The sequence below is a fragment of the Python bivittatus genome, unplaced genomic scaffold (assembly GCF_059951505.1).
Source record: "Python bivittatus isolate LINGU-HERP-01145 unplaced genomic scaffold, Pbiv_v1 ctg000700_np1212, whole genome shotgun sequence".
Lineage (NCBI taxonomy): Eukaryota > Metazoa > Chordata > Lepidosauria > Squamata > Pythonidae > Python > Python bivittatus.
The window spans coordinates 72,734,555-72,749,674 of record NW_028277098.1 but is presented as its reverse complement, the minus strand read 5'-3'; the positions used below and the strand labels follow the sequence as shown (position 1 = coordinate 72,749,674).

The following is a 15,120-nucleotide window of genomic DNA, read 5'->3' as shown; positions in this document are numbered from 1 at the left end:
CTTCCTTGCTTAGCAATGTAATGGCCATATTGCATTTGACATTTTTTAACTATGTCAAATTATTAATTGTAACTAACAAGTCCAGCCCAAGATTTATAACTAAACCATTTGATAAACTTCTGCAGAACAGAATGCAGGCTAAACATGGGTCAAGGTGCTTGTGGATCCCCCTTTAGTTATATCTAGTTATGTTTGCTTAAGGCTGGGGTGTATGTTCTTCTCATTGGCCAGAATCTTTTTTACTGATACTTATATAGTATTCCTTTTTTATATGGAAGCTGCTCAGAATCATCAAGGAGTAGGGCAGCCTTGAAATTGGATTGATTGATTGATTAAATAAATAAATAAAAATTGGCATTCAAGAGGATCTTGAAAACCTCAGTGAGCCCTATTAGACTAGGGAACATAGTCAAAACAGTCAAAACAGAGAAATATGTTACTAATTTTTATTAGCTTTCTTACACTATACAAAGTTTTTAACAGGGATATTTATCAACTAATACATAGGCAAAATGTTACATCTGGTAGGCTACGTGTGATCCACAATGCTAGATTAATTGGGCTTTTGGCCTAGCTAAGCAGACTTTTTCTTACATTCTCTGAACTGATCCATGAGGGATATATAATCTAATTTTAAAAAAAAAACATCCTATTGGATCATATATAGCTGATTCAAAAGACATTAGCCCTATTAGGCCTTTTTTCAATTAGATTTTTCTTAATATTGTCATTTATTTCTCTCACAGACATCATCCCAAATAACTCTCCCACTGAGAAAAAAAATTACTTCCAGGTAGGGAAAAATGGAGGACTGACATGTCTCTGAACAGCAGAGACAATGCTGAAGTGGAGACCGGTGACTGGGCAGGAAGCCCAGAACACCAGAGCCTCTCTGGACAAGGAGAAGCCAGGAGATCTGGAAGGCAGCTTCTTGTGAGGAGGCCTGCAGAACTCTGCAGGTGACTTGTGAGTAAGAGTGCTGGGAGCTGCAGAAGAAATATTATGCTCACAGCCTGAGCAGAGCCAAATTAAGGATACTAGGTTCACCCAAATCTCCACTTTCTAAAGCACATTTCAGCAGAGCAACTATACAACCCAGTGAGTGATCCTTTGACCAGGATTAAAGATTAAAGCTTAAAGGAGACAAAGAAATACTTCTTGGATTAAACAGCAAAAGGTTCTCAGCATATGGACTTTAGAAAGTATAACAACAGATTAAGGGCTCAGATGGACTTGGAATTATAATTTTAAATGCCCACAAAGAGTTTTGATTTAATGAAAAGAAACTTTCTCTTGGGAAAATGACGAGTGTTTTGAGTTTCTTTATAAGGGGACCTTGAAGGATGACACTAGAGGGAGCTAGAGGATAAAGAAAACGGAGCAGAAATCTATAATACATATTTGAGAATATCTGTCTACTGTTTTTTGACAGAACTGATAAACTTCTTGACAAAAATGACCAAACATGTTGTAGTGAATTTATAGAACAAGTTGCAATGGATGATTTTGAAATTACTATGAAGGGGACTTAAATGTACCAAGCAACGAGAAAGATATGGAGAAATATATGGGCATACAAATGGAACTCCCAAATAGATGATTCACTCCCAAGAGGAAATTTACAATTATTGAACCAAGAAACTGACTTGGATATCTTTTTTTTACTCGTTTTACAAAAAGTTCTGTCGAGCTTTTGAAGGATTTTGTTAAAAACAACAAACAAAAGGACAACTTTTACTTATTGGATATAGAAAATAAATTTGCTAAAGCTTTGAAAGATTTTTGGCTTGAAACACCAATGAACAGAAAACTAGCTCTGGGACTCTTTTTGAAGGAGTTAAAAGATATTTTTGAAAACTCAGGGAAGAAATACAAGGTTGGCTTATTTGACCAGGGATAAAGGAGAAAAACAGTTACATCCGGTTGCCCTTACTGGACTTTTGCTGATGAAGCATTTGGATTTTGTTTTTGTTTTTTATTCAATAGATGAGATATGGGGTGAAGTGAGATTATGTTGTATTTAGAGACAGTGATAAGCTATGACGATTGTTTTTACTTGCTGGGATGAAGGGGGAAGTTGTTTTTTCCTTTTTTTTCTTTTTTTTTCCTAGTCTTTTTTTTCTTTCTTTGTATTTTTCTGTTTGTACTTTTTGTAGCCAGTATTGGTTTTTATTCTTTTCGTCTATAATTATAATAAAATTATTTGAAAAAGAAAAGAAAAGGGTTGGACATGGGAAGAAGCGAACTATGTAATGTAATTTTAAAGGGGGAGGAGCAATACTAAGTTTGTGACTGCTATAAGGAAGACTGGAAGACATTTCTTTAAACATCTTTTTCTACTTTATTTTCTGCACTTTCTCACTATCTTTCTTAATTTCATTTTATGTATTTCTTTATGTTTATCTTTTACTCATTTAAAAATCTTTAATAAAAATTATATTAAAAAAGAGAAAAAAAATACATTAGAACTGCCCTCCGAATTTCACCTAGCAAGCCATACATAATAGAAGGGATCTGCACTTTCACCCTATAGCATTAGACCCATTTGTTCTTTGGGAAAAGCTCAGCAAAACAAGTTACCAACCCACTGGTTTTGTTCATTTTCAAGTAAGTCAGTAAAAAGTAATTACATTCCCTGTTCTATTACACCCACTTACAGAAACACCTCAATATGGGTATGTGCAAAAATATGTATAATATTCCCAAGTGATAAAAAATGCTTTAAGGTGTGAATCCTACATTAGAAGCAGAAGGTCAAAAACAAAAGCTCAGTGACATACAGGCACACCATGAGACATTAGTGTATTGGGATTCATAATTGTAACCAGCTGATGCAAAAGGTCTGGTTGAGATTCAAATAGTTCAGGAGCCAGCTTCTTCATGACATCTTCCAGTTGTTCAGCTGCATATCCTGGAGCTCCATACCATGTTTTAGGCTCCCCCCTGAAATAATGAAAAAAGATGATGATACACAGCAATTTTAGATTTAGATTTATAATTACATATTATAATTAGGAAGACAAGCAAGGTGTATACTCAAATGAAAGATTAATAGTTGCACATTAATGTTGAAAGGAAATACTTAGTCTAACCACCTATATAAGTTAGGAATCTTTAAGTATGGTTCTTTACAAGCTCACCAGTGCAAATAGTTAATGGAGTAACTCCAGTGATCCTCAATATGCCAGCAAAATGAGGAAAAGCACATCCCTACATACAGCCAAGGCAACTTCATTCCACATATATCTGCAGTGATGTGAGCAAGTACAGACTGTTCCATCACAGGCATATTATTCAAATTCCATCCGCTATCAAGATATTCCTAGAAGTAAAGCAAAAAGTAGAATCCCCGTGTCTAACATAAATCAACCAAGTGAAAAAGGCATCAGACTTTTCAATTTGATTGTATTTTTTTAACTCGATAATCATAAAATATCACTGATTTGTTCTTCATAATCTCATAAAATAACACTGATAACATCCATCAACATGAACAAAAAAAAATGTATGGAGTGATGGATGTCCAAGGATATCAAGGAAAAGGGGATACAGATAAAGGAATCATCACTTTCTCTGACATGCTGAAAAAAGCAAAATCTCCCTGTTTGGCTTTTTATCATTTCTCCTCTCCTTTCCCTAATTTCAAAGCTTAATCAAGCCTGGGAAAAGAAAATTTCTTTTCCTGTGTACTGGAGCTCTATGGCTACATACAACTTAAGAAGAGTCTCAGAGAATTTTGTAAAACACCGAGTCATTTCACTTCTTTGTGAAACTGTCTGGGGTAGTAAAACATGAACCCCACTCTGCTCCACTTGCAGCCTAATAAAATGAAAAGATATTGATTATAATATTTTCATTTCAGCACAGTAAGAAAGTAGAGTTGGTTGCGGGGGGAAGAAATAGAAAACTGTTCTCTCTCTTTCTCTCTCTTTCTCTCTGCAATTTATATGGCCGCCCAACTCACTCATGGTGACTCCGGGCAGATTACAGGAATAAAAATCCCAAATACAAAACCCACCCCACCACCCCACCACCCCAGGCAACAACAATGCATTTACACTAGCTATTTGATGGGCTCCAGGTTGACCTGGATCCCTAGGCCCGCTGGCAAAACCATGTCTTCAGGGCCTTGCAAAAAAGCATCAAGATGGTGGCCAGCCTTATCTCTGCAGGGATTTTATTTTATTTTATTTATTTATATTTCAAATTTATCACTGCCCATCTCACTGCAGAGTGACTCTGGGTGATCTACAATAAAGTTCCACAGGGAGGGAGCCACCATGGAGAAGGCCCTTCTTCTTGGTCCCACTAGATGAACCTCCTTAATAAGGGGACCCGTAACATACCCTGTCTCCCCAATCTGGTGGGTTGGGCAGATGAAACTGGAAAAAGGCAGTCCTTCAAATAACCTGGCCCCAAGCCATGTAGTGCTTTAAAGGTGACAACCAGTATCTTGAATTGGACCTGGGAGCAAATTATCAGCCAATCCAGCTCCCGCAAGAGAGGTGACATGTGCAAATCTAGGTTTGCACAAAAATATGTGGGCTACCGCATTCCGAACAAATTGAAGCTTCCGGATACTTTTCAAGGGCAGCCTCATGTAGAGGGTATTACAGTAGTCAAGACAGGAGGTGACTAGGGCATAGGTGGCTGTGAGCAGGGCTTGTTAGTCCAGGAAAGGGCATAACTGGTGCACAACCCACAATTGCAAAAAGGCTCTCCTGGCCACAACTGCCACCTGAACTTTGAGCGGGAGTCAAGAGTCCAGGAGAACCCCCAGATTACACACCACGTCCGTCTGGGGCAGTAAAACCCCATCCAAGACTAAAGATGGCAATTCTCCATGGACCAAAGAACACCAAACCTAGAGGCATTTTGTCTTGCCAGGGTTCAGCTTCAACCCGTTGCTCCCCATCCAGACCTTAACAGCCTCCAGGCACTGTGAGAAGGAGGCCATGGCATTGCTTAACTCACCATGGCTTTAACTTTAATTAGAATGAGCTCTCCCCCCCCACACACACATCCAAAATAAACACAAAAATAGGATGATTTCAGAGAAAGGAAGGCATTAATTGTGCAACTACTTAAGGTTCATGGGATTTTATAAAAAGTCCACATGATGATGTCATTCATTTTTGATCCTCATCTTTCATCCTTTATTTCTCTATGTGAGTCAACAGAGATATGGACTGAGGTATCGCCAATATGCTTACCTTTTTCATCAAACCTCAGGAAGGGAGCAGGAATGCCAAATCACTATGTGTATACAGTGAAATGGATGAGGGTCACTAAACTGAGACTTAATCTAAATTAGATGGTTCATCTGCTCAGCTGAGTACAACCTAATTTGGAAGATACCTACTATAATATTGGTGTTGCTGGTGACACGGAACATCTTTTATCAGCTTAGCCTGATAGGTGAACTACGTCTGAAGAGTATCATGGAGGCTAGCTATAATTATGCACAATGTGATCATGTGTAATTGGGATTACTGCAAATCATTGTACCATTTGTACTTGAATAGAAATTAAGACCAAATAAATATATCCTCTTGAAAGCACCACATTTATTAAGTGGTAACCCAAATGGGCATTATTTTTCACAATTTACACATAATATTTCAATTATAGAATTCCTACCTTATCCAGTTGTGCACGATGCAGAGTTTTTGGAGTCAAAAACATATTTGCTGAGGCTTTTTGTTGAATTTATATGATGCTGTGTCATTATTGTTATTATCATCCCATAGTTTTATGGTTTTAACATTTCTATGATTTTGTTTGTTTTAATAGATACTGTTTTGGTATTACTTTAAATGAAAAGCAATCTAAAAATTGTTGTGTAAATAAATAATAAATAAAATAGAGCTGAATTTGAAAATGATCCAGAAACTTTATGTAGTCCAAAACCGGGTAACAAGATTGTTACCAATATTGTCCTAGCTTTCAATTATGTTTCCAGACCTGACTGAAAGTGATGGTATTAACTTTTACAGTCCTTAATGCTTTGGATCCTTGGGAAGCTTTAAAGTTATTAACTTTTAAAGCCTCCCAGATGCATTATTTATCTATATTCTAAAATTGTCTTTAGAGTGACATTTCTGACTATTCATACCAAATGAAGTGAAGCAGATGGCTACTAGGAGGAATAAAGGTATGTAGCATTTGGATTTCAACCAGGCAAAACTGCTTTCGCTCCAGCATGGGCAGTGTCAGCAGCTCCTTTTCCTGGGCTTGAACAGTAGCTACACGGGCCCAGGAAAATAGTCATTTGAGTTTAGGGAATGTTATGGAAACAGTGAAAATATGCTCTATCCCCCAAGAAATTCACTTGACATTTTCTACACTGTAATATTTTAGCACCAAGATAACTTTTACTTTCTTCCAAGCTTTTCAGTTTTAAAAACACCTTAGTGCTTCTAAAGTCTTGAATGTTAGTGTTTATATAATCTTTATGCAGGTTTAACTTTTCCTTAATTTTACAGAGTCTTGCATGTTTTTCCTGTACCTATCTCAAATAATTTATTATAAACAGACAGCACTAAAAATGAATTTTATTCTTTGGTAATTTGTACTTGTCTCATTCATGTCTTTGAATCAGAGAGATTATTTTGTGGTAAAATGATATAGTTTATTTCTCACAATAAGAGAAATAGTAAAAAAATTCAGCCCTAAATGCTAATTTCTTATTCTTTTAAATGTCACAGCTCTTTCTAGGCAACCTACATTCTGAATTAGTCAAGAATCAAATCTTACCTCTTCTTCTGGTCGGAGTTTAATTTTCCCACCTCTTACAGGAAACCCACTGCCAAACTCCTTTGAGGCAATATCAGCACCATATTCGACTGTGACATCCTCTTCAATTGTACTTACAAGGCGCCAAAACTCTTTCTCCACTAATTCTGTGGGGACCATCTGAATAGAAGTCAGACAAAATATTACCAACAGATAAAACAAAAAATGCAATGAGAACACATTGGGAATATAAGAAGAGTCAAAAACATAATATGGAGGTAAAGAAAAAATCTTCCACGAATGAGGGGCACATTCAGCAGATATTTGTACTAAAAATTTAATTATTAGGACAAATCACAAGGAAACAGGACAAATAAGGGAGCTGGGTAGTTCCTTTCAAAGATTTCATCTTTAGTGCTGAAATCATACAGATAGTCGTCACTTAATGATCATCTGTTCAGTGACCAAAGTTATGACAGCGCTGAACGAATAGTAGTTACAGCTGGTCCTTGAAGTTATGGTCGTTGCAGCACCCCCGCAGTCACATGATAAAAATTCAGGCACTTTGCAGCCTGTCCACATTTATGACTGCAGAGGTAGGTCAGTTGGGGGTGACAGGGGTAGGTGGAGGTGGCAGAGTGCAGAACAGCCAAAAGGGCAGAGATTGGGGGGAGATAGGCAGGTGGAAGGAACTGGAAGCGAGTGTGGCAGGGCAGAAGCATGAGGTCCTCACTTAACAGCAGCGCGGTCCTCACTTAACAAACACAACCAGGTCTATGGGAACTGCTGTCACTAAGCACCATGGTCACATGATGTTTCGCATAATGATCACTTCACTTAGTGATGGAAATTCTGATTCCAATTAGGGTAGTTATGCAAGAACTACCTGTAATGTCAGGGACTAAATCAATTCCCTATTTCCCTTGTACTACCAGACACCAACCTAGGAGACCTTTTGGAAAAGACGGACCAGAGAGAACACCTGTCATCTCAGGGCACACAAAGGTAATACTTTTTAGAAAAGGAATTCTTATTTGCAGAACAATTTATCACAATCTCATGGAGGCATTATACAGGTAGTCCCCACTTTAAGAACAAAGTCTGTTCCCAAGATCTGCCCTTAATTCGAATTTGTATGTAAGTTGGAACAGTACTATTGTATAGCACTTATAAGTAGCATTGTGTAATGAACTCAAACGATTGTGCATTTAACTCAAATCATTCTGTATTTAACTCGAATTCTGCTATAATGGGCTCCATTCTTAATTATGGGTCGTCTTTAAACCAGGCGTTCTTAACCAGGGAACTACCTGTATATGAGATAAAAACACACTTAAGAGTCACTGGTTATTTCAACATTTTTTCACAGTTCATAGAATCTTTTTGTTATTCAGTATTATATGATGTTCCTGGAGTGTAACTTTTCTTTCATAAGAAATAGGAAGACGGAACAATTTCAGTGAGGAAGAATGAATTAAACTAGTGATAAAAATACACTAAATATCAAGCAGAATATAAATACTTTCTGAGGCTAGACAAATTTTACAGTGAATAGTTTCTATATTAAAATATAAGCCATATTATTTATTAAAAAACGGCATGGTGGCAATTGAAAGCAGAGAATGGGCAAGTAGGGTGAAATAATATGCCCCCTTCCACGGTTGAGCCCCCCATCCCACCCCATTAATTCTCTCCAATGTTGTCCAGAAGGAATTTTCTGATCAGTGAGGCCCACCAAGAAAATTAAAATCTGTGAAGAAATCCTATTCCCATTATCATCTAATTTCCCAACACTCCATGAATATCCCCTATAATGAAATCCAAGTTACAAACTAATTAAAAATATGAACATACATGCACTGGCATATTAAAATAATCTGACTTGAAGGCATCTGCCATTTCTCCAAACGTACGAAGTGTGTAGTCTCGTGCTGCCTGTTCAAAGCCAAACGCTTCCTGTGGTTTATTGCATTCCTGTTAAAGTTAAATATAGCAATGAATTAATAATGTGTGAACAGTACTGTACATAAAGAGGTCCATTCCAAAAGTATGACAAAATGCAACTTATAACCATGGATTTGCAGACTCCAGAGTTTACAATATGGTCATAGTGGCTAGAGACTGCAATGCTCAAATTAAAAGAAAGGAGTAAAATTATGGACGGTATTGCTATGGGGCCTGCTTTTATTCACTCCTCAAAGCCCTACCACATTCTTCCTGCAATGAATACATTAATGTATTTATTTAAATCATTTATATGGCTATCCATCTCACTGCTGTGACTTGGGGAGGCTAACAAGAAATTAAAACTAAAAAATCCAACAAAAATAACTCAATTAAAAAAACAGAGAGATTTGACCACAATAAAACAATATATCATATGCTAGATGTCTAAACAGATACAGTGGGGCAAAAAAGTATTTAGTCAGCCACCAATTGTGCAAGTTCTCCCACTTAAAAAGATGAGAGAGGCCTGTAATTTTCATCATAGGTATACCTCAACTATGAGACACAAAATGGGGGGAAAAATCCAGAAAATCACATTGTCTGATTTTTAAAGAATTTATTTGGAAATCATGGTGGAAAATAAGTATTTGGTCAATATCAAAAGTTCATCTCAATACTTTGTTATATATCCTTTGTTGGCAATGACAGAGGTCAAACGTTTTCTGTAAGTCTTCCCAAGGTTTTCACACACTGTTGCTGGTATTTTGGCCCATTCCTCCATGCAGATCTCCTCTAGAGCAGGGATGTTTTGGGGCTGTCGCTGGGCAACACGGACTTTCAACTCCCTCCAAAGGTTTTCCATGGGGTTGAGATCTGGAGACTGGCTAGGCCACTCCAGGACCTTGAAATGCTTCTTACGAAGCCACTCCTTCATTGCCCGGGCGGTGTGTTTGGGATCATTGTCATGCTGAAAGACCCAGCCACGTTTCTTCTTCAATGCCCTTGCTGATGGAAGGAGGTGTTCACTCAAAATCTCACCATACATGGCCCCATTCATTCTTTCCTTTACACGGATCAGTCGTCCTGGTCCCTTTGCAGAAAAACAGCCCCAAAGCATGATGTTTCCACCCCCATGCTTCACAGTAGGTATGGTGTTCTTTGGATGCAGCTCAGCATTCTCTCTCCTCCAAACACAACAAGTTGACTTTAGACCAAAACGTTCTACTTTGGTTTCATCTGACCATATGACATTCTCCCAATCCTCTTCTGGATCATCCAAATGCTCTCTAGCAAATTTCAGACAGGCCCAGACATGTACTGGCTTAAGCAGGGGGACACATCTGGCACTGCAGGATTTGAGTCCCTGGCGGCATAGTGTGTTACTGATGGTAGCCTTTGTTACTTTGGTCCCAGCTCTCTGCAGGTCATTCACTAGGTCCCCCCATGTGGTTCTGGGATTTTTGCTCACTGTTCTTGTGATCATTTTGACCCCACAGGGTGAGATCTTGCGTGGAGCCCCAGATCAAGGGAGATTATCAGTGGCCTTGTACGTCTTCCATTGTCTAATTATTGCTCCCACAGTTGATTTCTTCACACCAAGCTGCTTGCCTATTGCAGATTCAGTCTTCCCAGCCTGGTGCAGATCTACAATTTTGTTTCTGGTGTCCTTCAACAGCTCTTTGATCTTGGCCATAGTGGAGTTTGGAATGTGACTGTTTGAGGTTGTGGACAGGTGTCTTTTATACTGATAACAAGGTCAAACAGGTGCCATTACTACAGGTAACAAGTGGAGGACAGAGGAGCCTCTTAAAGAAGTAGTTACAGGTCTGTGAGAGCCAGATATCTTGCTTGTTTGTAGGTGACCAAATACTTATTTTCCACCATGATTTGCAAATAAATTCTTTAAAAATCAGACAATGTGATTTTCTGGATTTTTTTTCTCATTTTGTCTCTCATAGTTGAGGTATACCTATGATGAAAATTACAGGCCTCTCTCATCTTTTTAAGTGGGAGAACTTGCACAATTGGTGGCTGACTAAATACTTTTTTGCCCCACTGTAATTCCATCTTACAATCAGTAAGAAATAACAACTAACTACCAGGGTTCATCTAACACCCTAGCCCAAATGTCCAAGAAAACAACCAGGTCTTCAGTGCTTAGAAAAGGCCAACAAAGTCAGGGCCATCCAGATATCCAGGGAGATGCTATTCCATAGGATAGGTGCCATGACAGAGAAGGCATATCTCCTGGGTCCCACTTGAAGGCATTGCTTAATAGAAGGGACCTGGAACATGCCCACCATGTCAGTTCTGGTGAAGTAAGTAGAAACAACTGGAGACAGGTGATCCTGCAAATAACCTGGTCCTATGCTGTACAGAGCTTTGCAGGAGACAATCAGCACCTTGAATTGTACCCAGAAGCTCACTGGAAGCCAATGGACCTTGTAGAGCAATGGTATTATATAAGAGAATTGTGAAATGCCAAGAACTGTCTATGCTGCCACATTCTAGACCAGTTGCAGCTTGTGTATACTCTTCAAGGGCAACTCCATGTTGACCACATTACAGTACTCCAAGTGAGAGGCGACTAAGACGTGAGTATCCATGAGTAGGTACTCCCAATCCAGAAACAGACACAACTGGCACAGAAGATGAACCTGTGCAAAGGTCTCCTAGCCACACCTGCCATCTGCTCTTCGAACAGGAACCAGTGAGTCTAAGATGACCCTCAGCACTGGGCCCCAACACTGTCTAGGGGAGCACTACCCCATTTCAGTTAAAGATGGAAAGTCTTCAGGAGGCTTCAGAACCTACAGCCATTTGGTCTTGCCAGGGTTCAACCAAAGCCTGTTCTTCCCCATCTAGACCGCCACAGCCTCTAGACACTGGGAAAGAATCCTAAGGGCAACACTTGGTCAACTCAGGGCAGAGATGAACTGTTAGATATCTTAGTACTGATACCTCAACCCCATCAACGGATGACCTCACCCAGCATGTAGATGTTAAATTGGATCAGGAAGAGTGTAGAGCCCTGAGTTAGCCTACAGAGCAGGGGTACTGGACTCAATTCTCCCCCCACCCCAAACTGGAACCAGCCCTGGTAAAAGGAGAACAACCACCATAATACTGTGCCTCCCATTCCTAATCACCTGAGCCAATCCAGAAAAACACCAAGATTGATGGTGCTGAAAGCTGCTCAGAGATCAAGGAGGGCCAGGACAGATGCACTATCCCCATCCCAGTCTGCAAAAGATTATCTGCAAGTGCAATCAATACTTCTCAGTCCTATAACCAGGTGTGAAACCTAACTGAAAAGGCAAGGTTGTAGACTGGACAAAAATTGACCAGTTGTGTTGGATCCAAACATGGCTTTGTGAGGAGAAAATGGACAATTGCCTCTTCCAAAGTAGGTGGAACAACCCCCTCACAGCCACAAGCATTAACCAGCACTTGGACCCCAACTACATATCACCTCCCAGAAGCCCTGACCACCCAGGTGGCACATGAATCTAAAAATGAGGTGGTTGAACTCACAGCTCCAAAGACCCTGTTCATCCTGACTAAAGATTTAAACTCCTCCTAGATAACCAAGCAAGACTACGCCTCAGGCAACTGCACAGAACCCACGCAGCTAGAGTTCAAATTCAAGCAAATCCAAGCAATTTTATCTGACAGATGCCTGGAATAATCCTCACAGTGGCTCTGCAGATGTTCCCATGACCCCTCCTTACCCAGGAGAGACCAGTTCACCTTAAGCAGGGGTGCCAGCTGGTCTCTGCAGATGCGATATGGGAAGAAAAATAACTGCATTTTGCTGCCCTTATCACCACAAGGTAATCCTAAAGGAAGGCTCAGTCAGGTTTACTCTTTGTTTTCTTCCAGCAGCACTTTGGGCATCTTCCATGCCACTTCATCACCAGGAGTTCCTCTAAAAGCCAGAGGCCCTCTGAAAACCAGGCACTATCCACTCCATAGTCATCATTGTTCTCTCACTCCAAGCAATGATTTAGGCCTTGGTTGAACCATGCACCAGAGGCCTAGGAACAACCCCAAACTGCCTCTGAAACTCTGTTTCATACCCACAGTGATGAGGAAGACTACCTATTAAACAGAGTTATGGGAAAAAAAAGAGGTGCATTAGTCACCTCCAAAATAAGATAGTCAAGTCAGAGAAAAACATACTTTTGCTTCATACAATGTATTTTTAATTTTTAATACTAATTATCTCTGTTTTAGAGAAAAAACCAAATTGTATTACCTGAGCTAGACATTGGGGACATCTCCAATCCCCCTTGGGAACATCATGAAGAGGTGGTATCAAACAAAAGGTATGGTAACTGTCATCACAGCCATCACATAGGAGCAGACGATCTTCATCGTTTCCACTGCCACATAAGAGGCATACATACAAATCCACCTGTAAAAAAAAAGTTATGGTAGAAAAAATAATCCTATTACTTAATATTTTATTTTACAGCTCACAGTAAGAAAAGCTGACCAACATGGATATGTAAAAATCTCATATTTATATTAGAACACATTTAGTTGTTTATACTGAACAACATACAATATGTGGCTAGATATAAAAAGAGTGAATGGTCCTGTTGCATAGACAGAGAAATGTAAACACACATGGATCAAAAGTGAATAAAGTCTAACAAGTCAATACCAGAATGATCTTTAATTTAGTTAGCTACAGTATTTTACATATCCTGATATCACTGTCCAAAAGCATAAGAAGAAGAGTCTAATTGTAACTGCTTGGTTGTTTTTGTTTTTCTACCTTTCTCTTTTAAGAGAAAGAGAACTAACTGAACAGAGATCTTAAGGGCTACTTTTTTTTCTCATTAAATCAAATGTATTTTGTTCTCATTGAAAAGCAAAATGGAGCTTCTGAAATAAATCTCAAAGAATCTGAAAGAATCTGAAACAAGTCTTTTGAGTAGCTAAGTATAAACTAAACTAAAATTTCATTCTAAATAAATGAAGCAACAGTGGAACTTCACTGGATCAACTTTCTAGAAAAATATGTTGTAATTGAGCAGAATAGTTTACCCATCAAACTATTAATGTTGGCACTTCATTTTACTAAGACTTGAGGAATTATTTTTCAATTATCTACACTGAACTATGTACACAGTATTTTTTGCAATTAGCATGAAAAACCCCAAATAAACATACTCACAGCATTAAAATTTTTCTTAGAACGTCCCTTTGACTTTTCTCTATCTGCTTCCCAAATCCACTGTTTTTTCTCAACACCTTCTCGTTTCACTATGCCATGAGATTCTTTATCTGATTAAGGCAAAACATTAACACTAGTCTAAGCATTTGAAAAAGAGTAGGTTCTGAAAAACATTTAAATGTGACTTCAATCCATTAAAGAAAGCTTAGTTGGAAAAACTGTGAATTTTATTTAATTTGTATTCACAAGTTCATAACAGTTCTAAAAAACATATGCTTTAAAGAAAGATGGCTTTTAAAAATCATGCTTTAAAAATATGTTTGAGTATAACAATTTGTTTTTATAACAATAAAGGTCTAGCAATTTTACAAAAAAGGAAATCTTCATAAAATTTTAAATTTTATTTAAAAGAGAGTTTGGGGGACCACATAGAACATTGGGCAATATACAATTTTAAGGTGAAACTGTGTAGCAACAATTTCATTTTCCACTTGTAAGCTTACCATTGTCAGACTTTACTGGAGTGCTCCCCATTCTGCGCCTCAAATTATGAGTTTTGGTCTCTGTAGTTTCTTCAACCTCAGCTTTAATATTAGTAGCCTTGTAAGAAAAAAAAGTTTAACATTTATTCATTTTAACATTTGTTTAGCCCTACATTAACCTGCTGTATGCTAATTTTATGCCAAAAATGGACTTTTCCTATCTGTATTTAACATGTCACTCTTGTGTGAGTTCAACTTTCATCGTGAATAAGAATTATACTGTGATTAAACTACTTAAGACAAGCAAAATTAATGTGAAGAGAAAGGAAGATAGGGAGTCTGGCTTTTTTCTCAGCTGCTAGCAATTAATGTCTTCTTGTGGTAGAAACTCTAACAACAATGTTGAAGAATGTTTGCATGGAGTATCCCACAATTCTGATTTAGCATTTCATTTCTAAGTTTAAAACATGAGAAATTACCCAGGCAAGGACCTTTAGAGTAGCCAAGAATTCCATAAACTGGTACTGCTCATACACAGAATTTTGAGTATACTTAAATCAATATGGCAGTTAATTCAGAAGTACTGAACTAGTATTTTAAAATGTTTTGGAATATTTAGATTGAAATGCTCTAAAACATCTGCATATGGTTAAAAAAATACAAAAAATAAATTCAGACAAGTGGTAAATCAGACCCCCAAAAACCCAGAATTTTTAGTGATGCTAATTTGGTCACAGATCTCTTAACTCAAAGCTATACTGAACAGTGGAA

At 38.2% G+C, this 15,120-nt stretch overlaps 1 protein-coding gene across 5 annotated transcripts in view; it reads right to left on the bottom strand.

Annotated features, from left to right (window-relative positions):
• KDM5B (lysine demethylase 5B) overlaps nt 1-15,120 on the bottom strand; it is a 75,425-nt gene that overhangs the window by 28,316 nt on the left and 31,989 nt on the right. For all 5 annotated transcript variants that reach the window (XM_088154299.1, XM_088154298.1, XM_088154297.1 and 2 more), the window contains 7 exons: nt 14,371-14,467; nt 13,868-13,977; nt 12,941-13,099; nt 8,590-8,709; nt 6,757-6,915; nt 3,141-3,322; nt 2,781-2,943 (listed from right to left, as the gene is read on the bottom strand). In XM_088154299.1, coding sequence (XP_088010425.1) covers nt 2,781-2,943; nt 3,141-3,322; nt 6,757-6,915; nt 8,590-8,709; nt 12,941-13,099; nt 13,868-13,977; nt 14,371-14,467 — 990 coding nt within the window. The remainder of the gene's footprint in view (nt 1-2,780; nt 2,944-3,140; nt 3,323-6,756; nt 6,916-8,589; nt 8,710-12,940; nt 13,100-13,867; nt 13,978-14,370; nt 14,468-15,120) is intronic.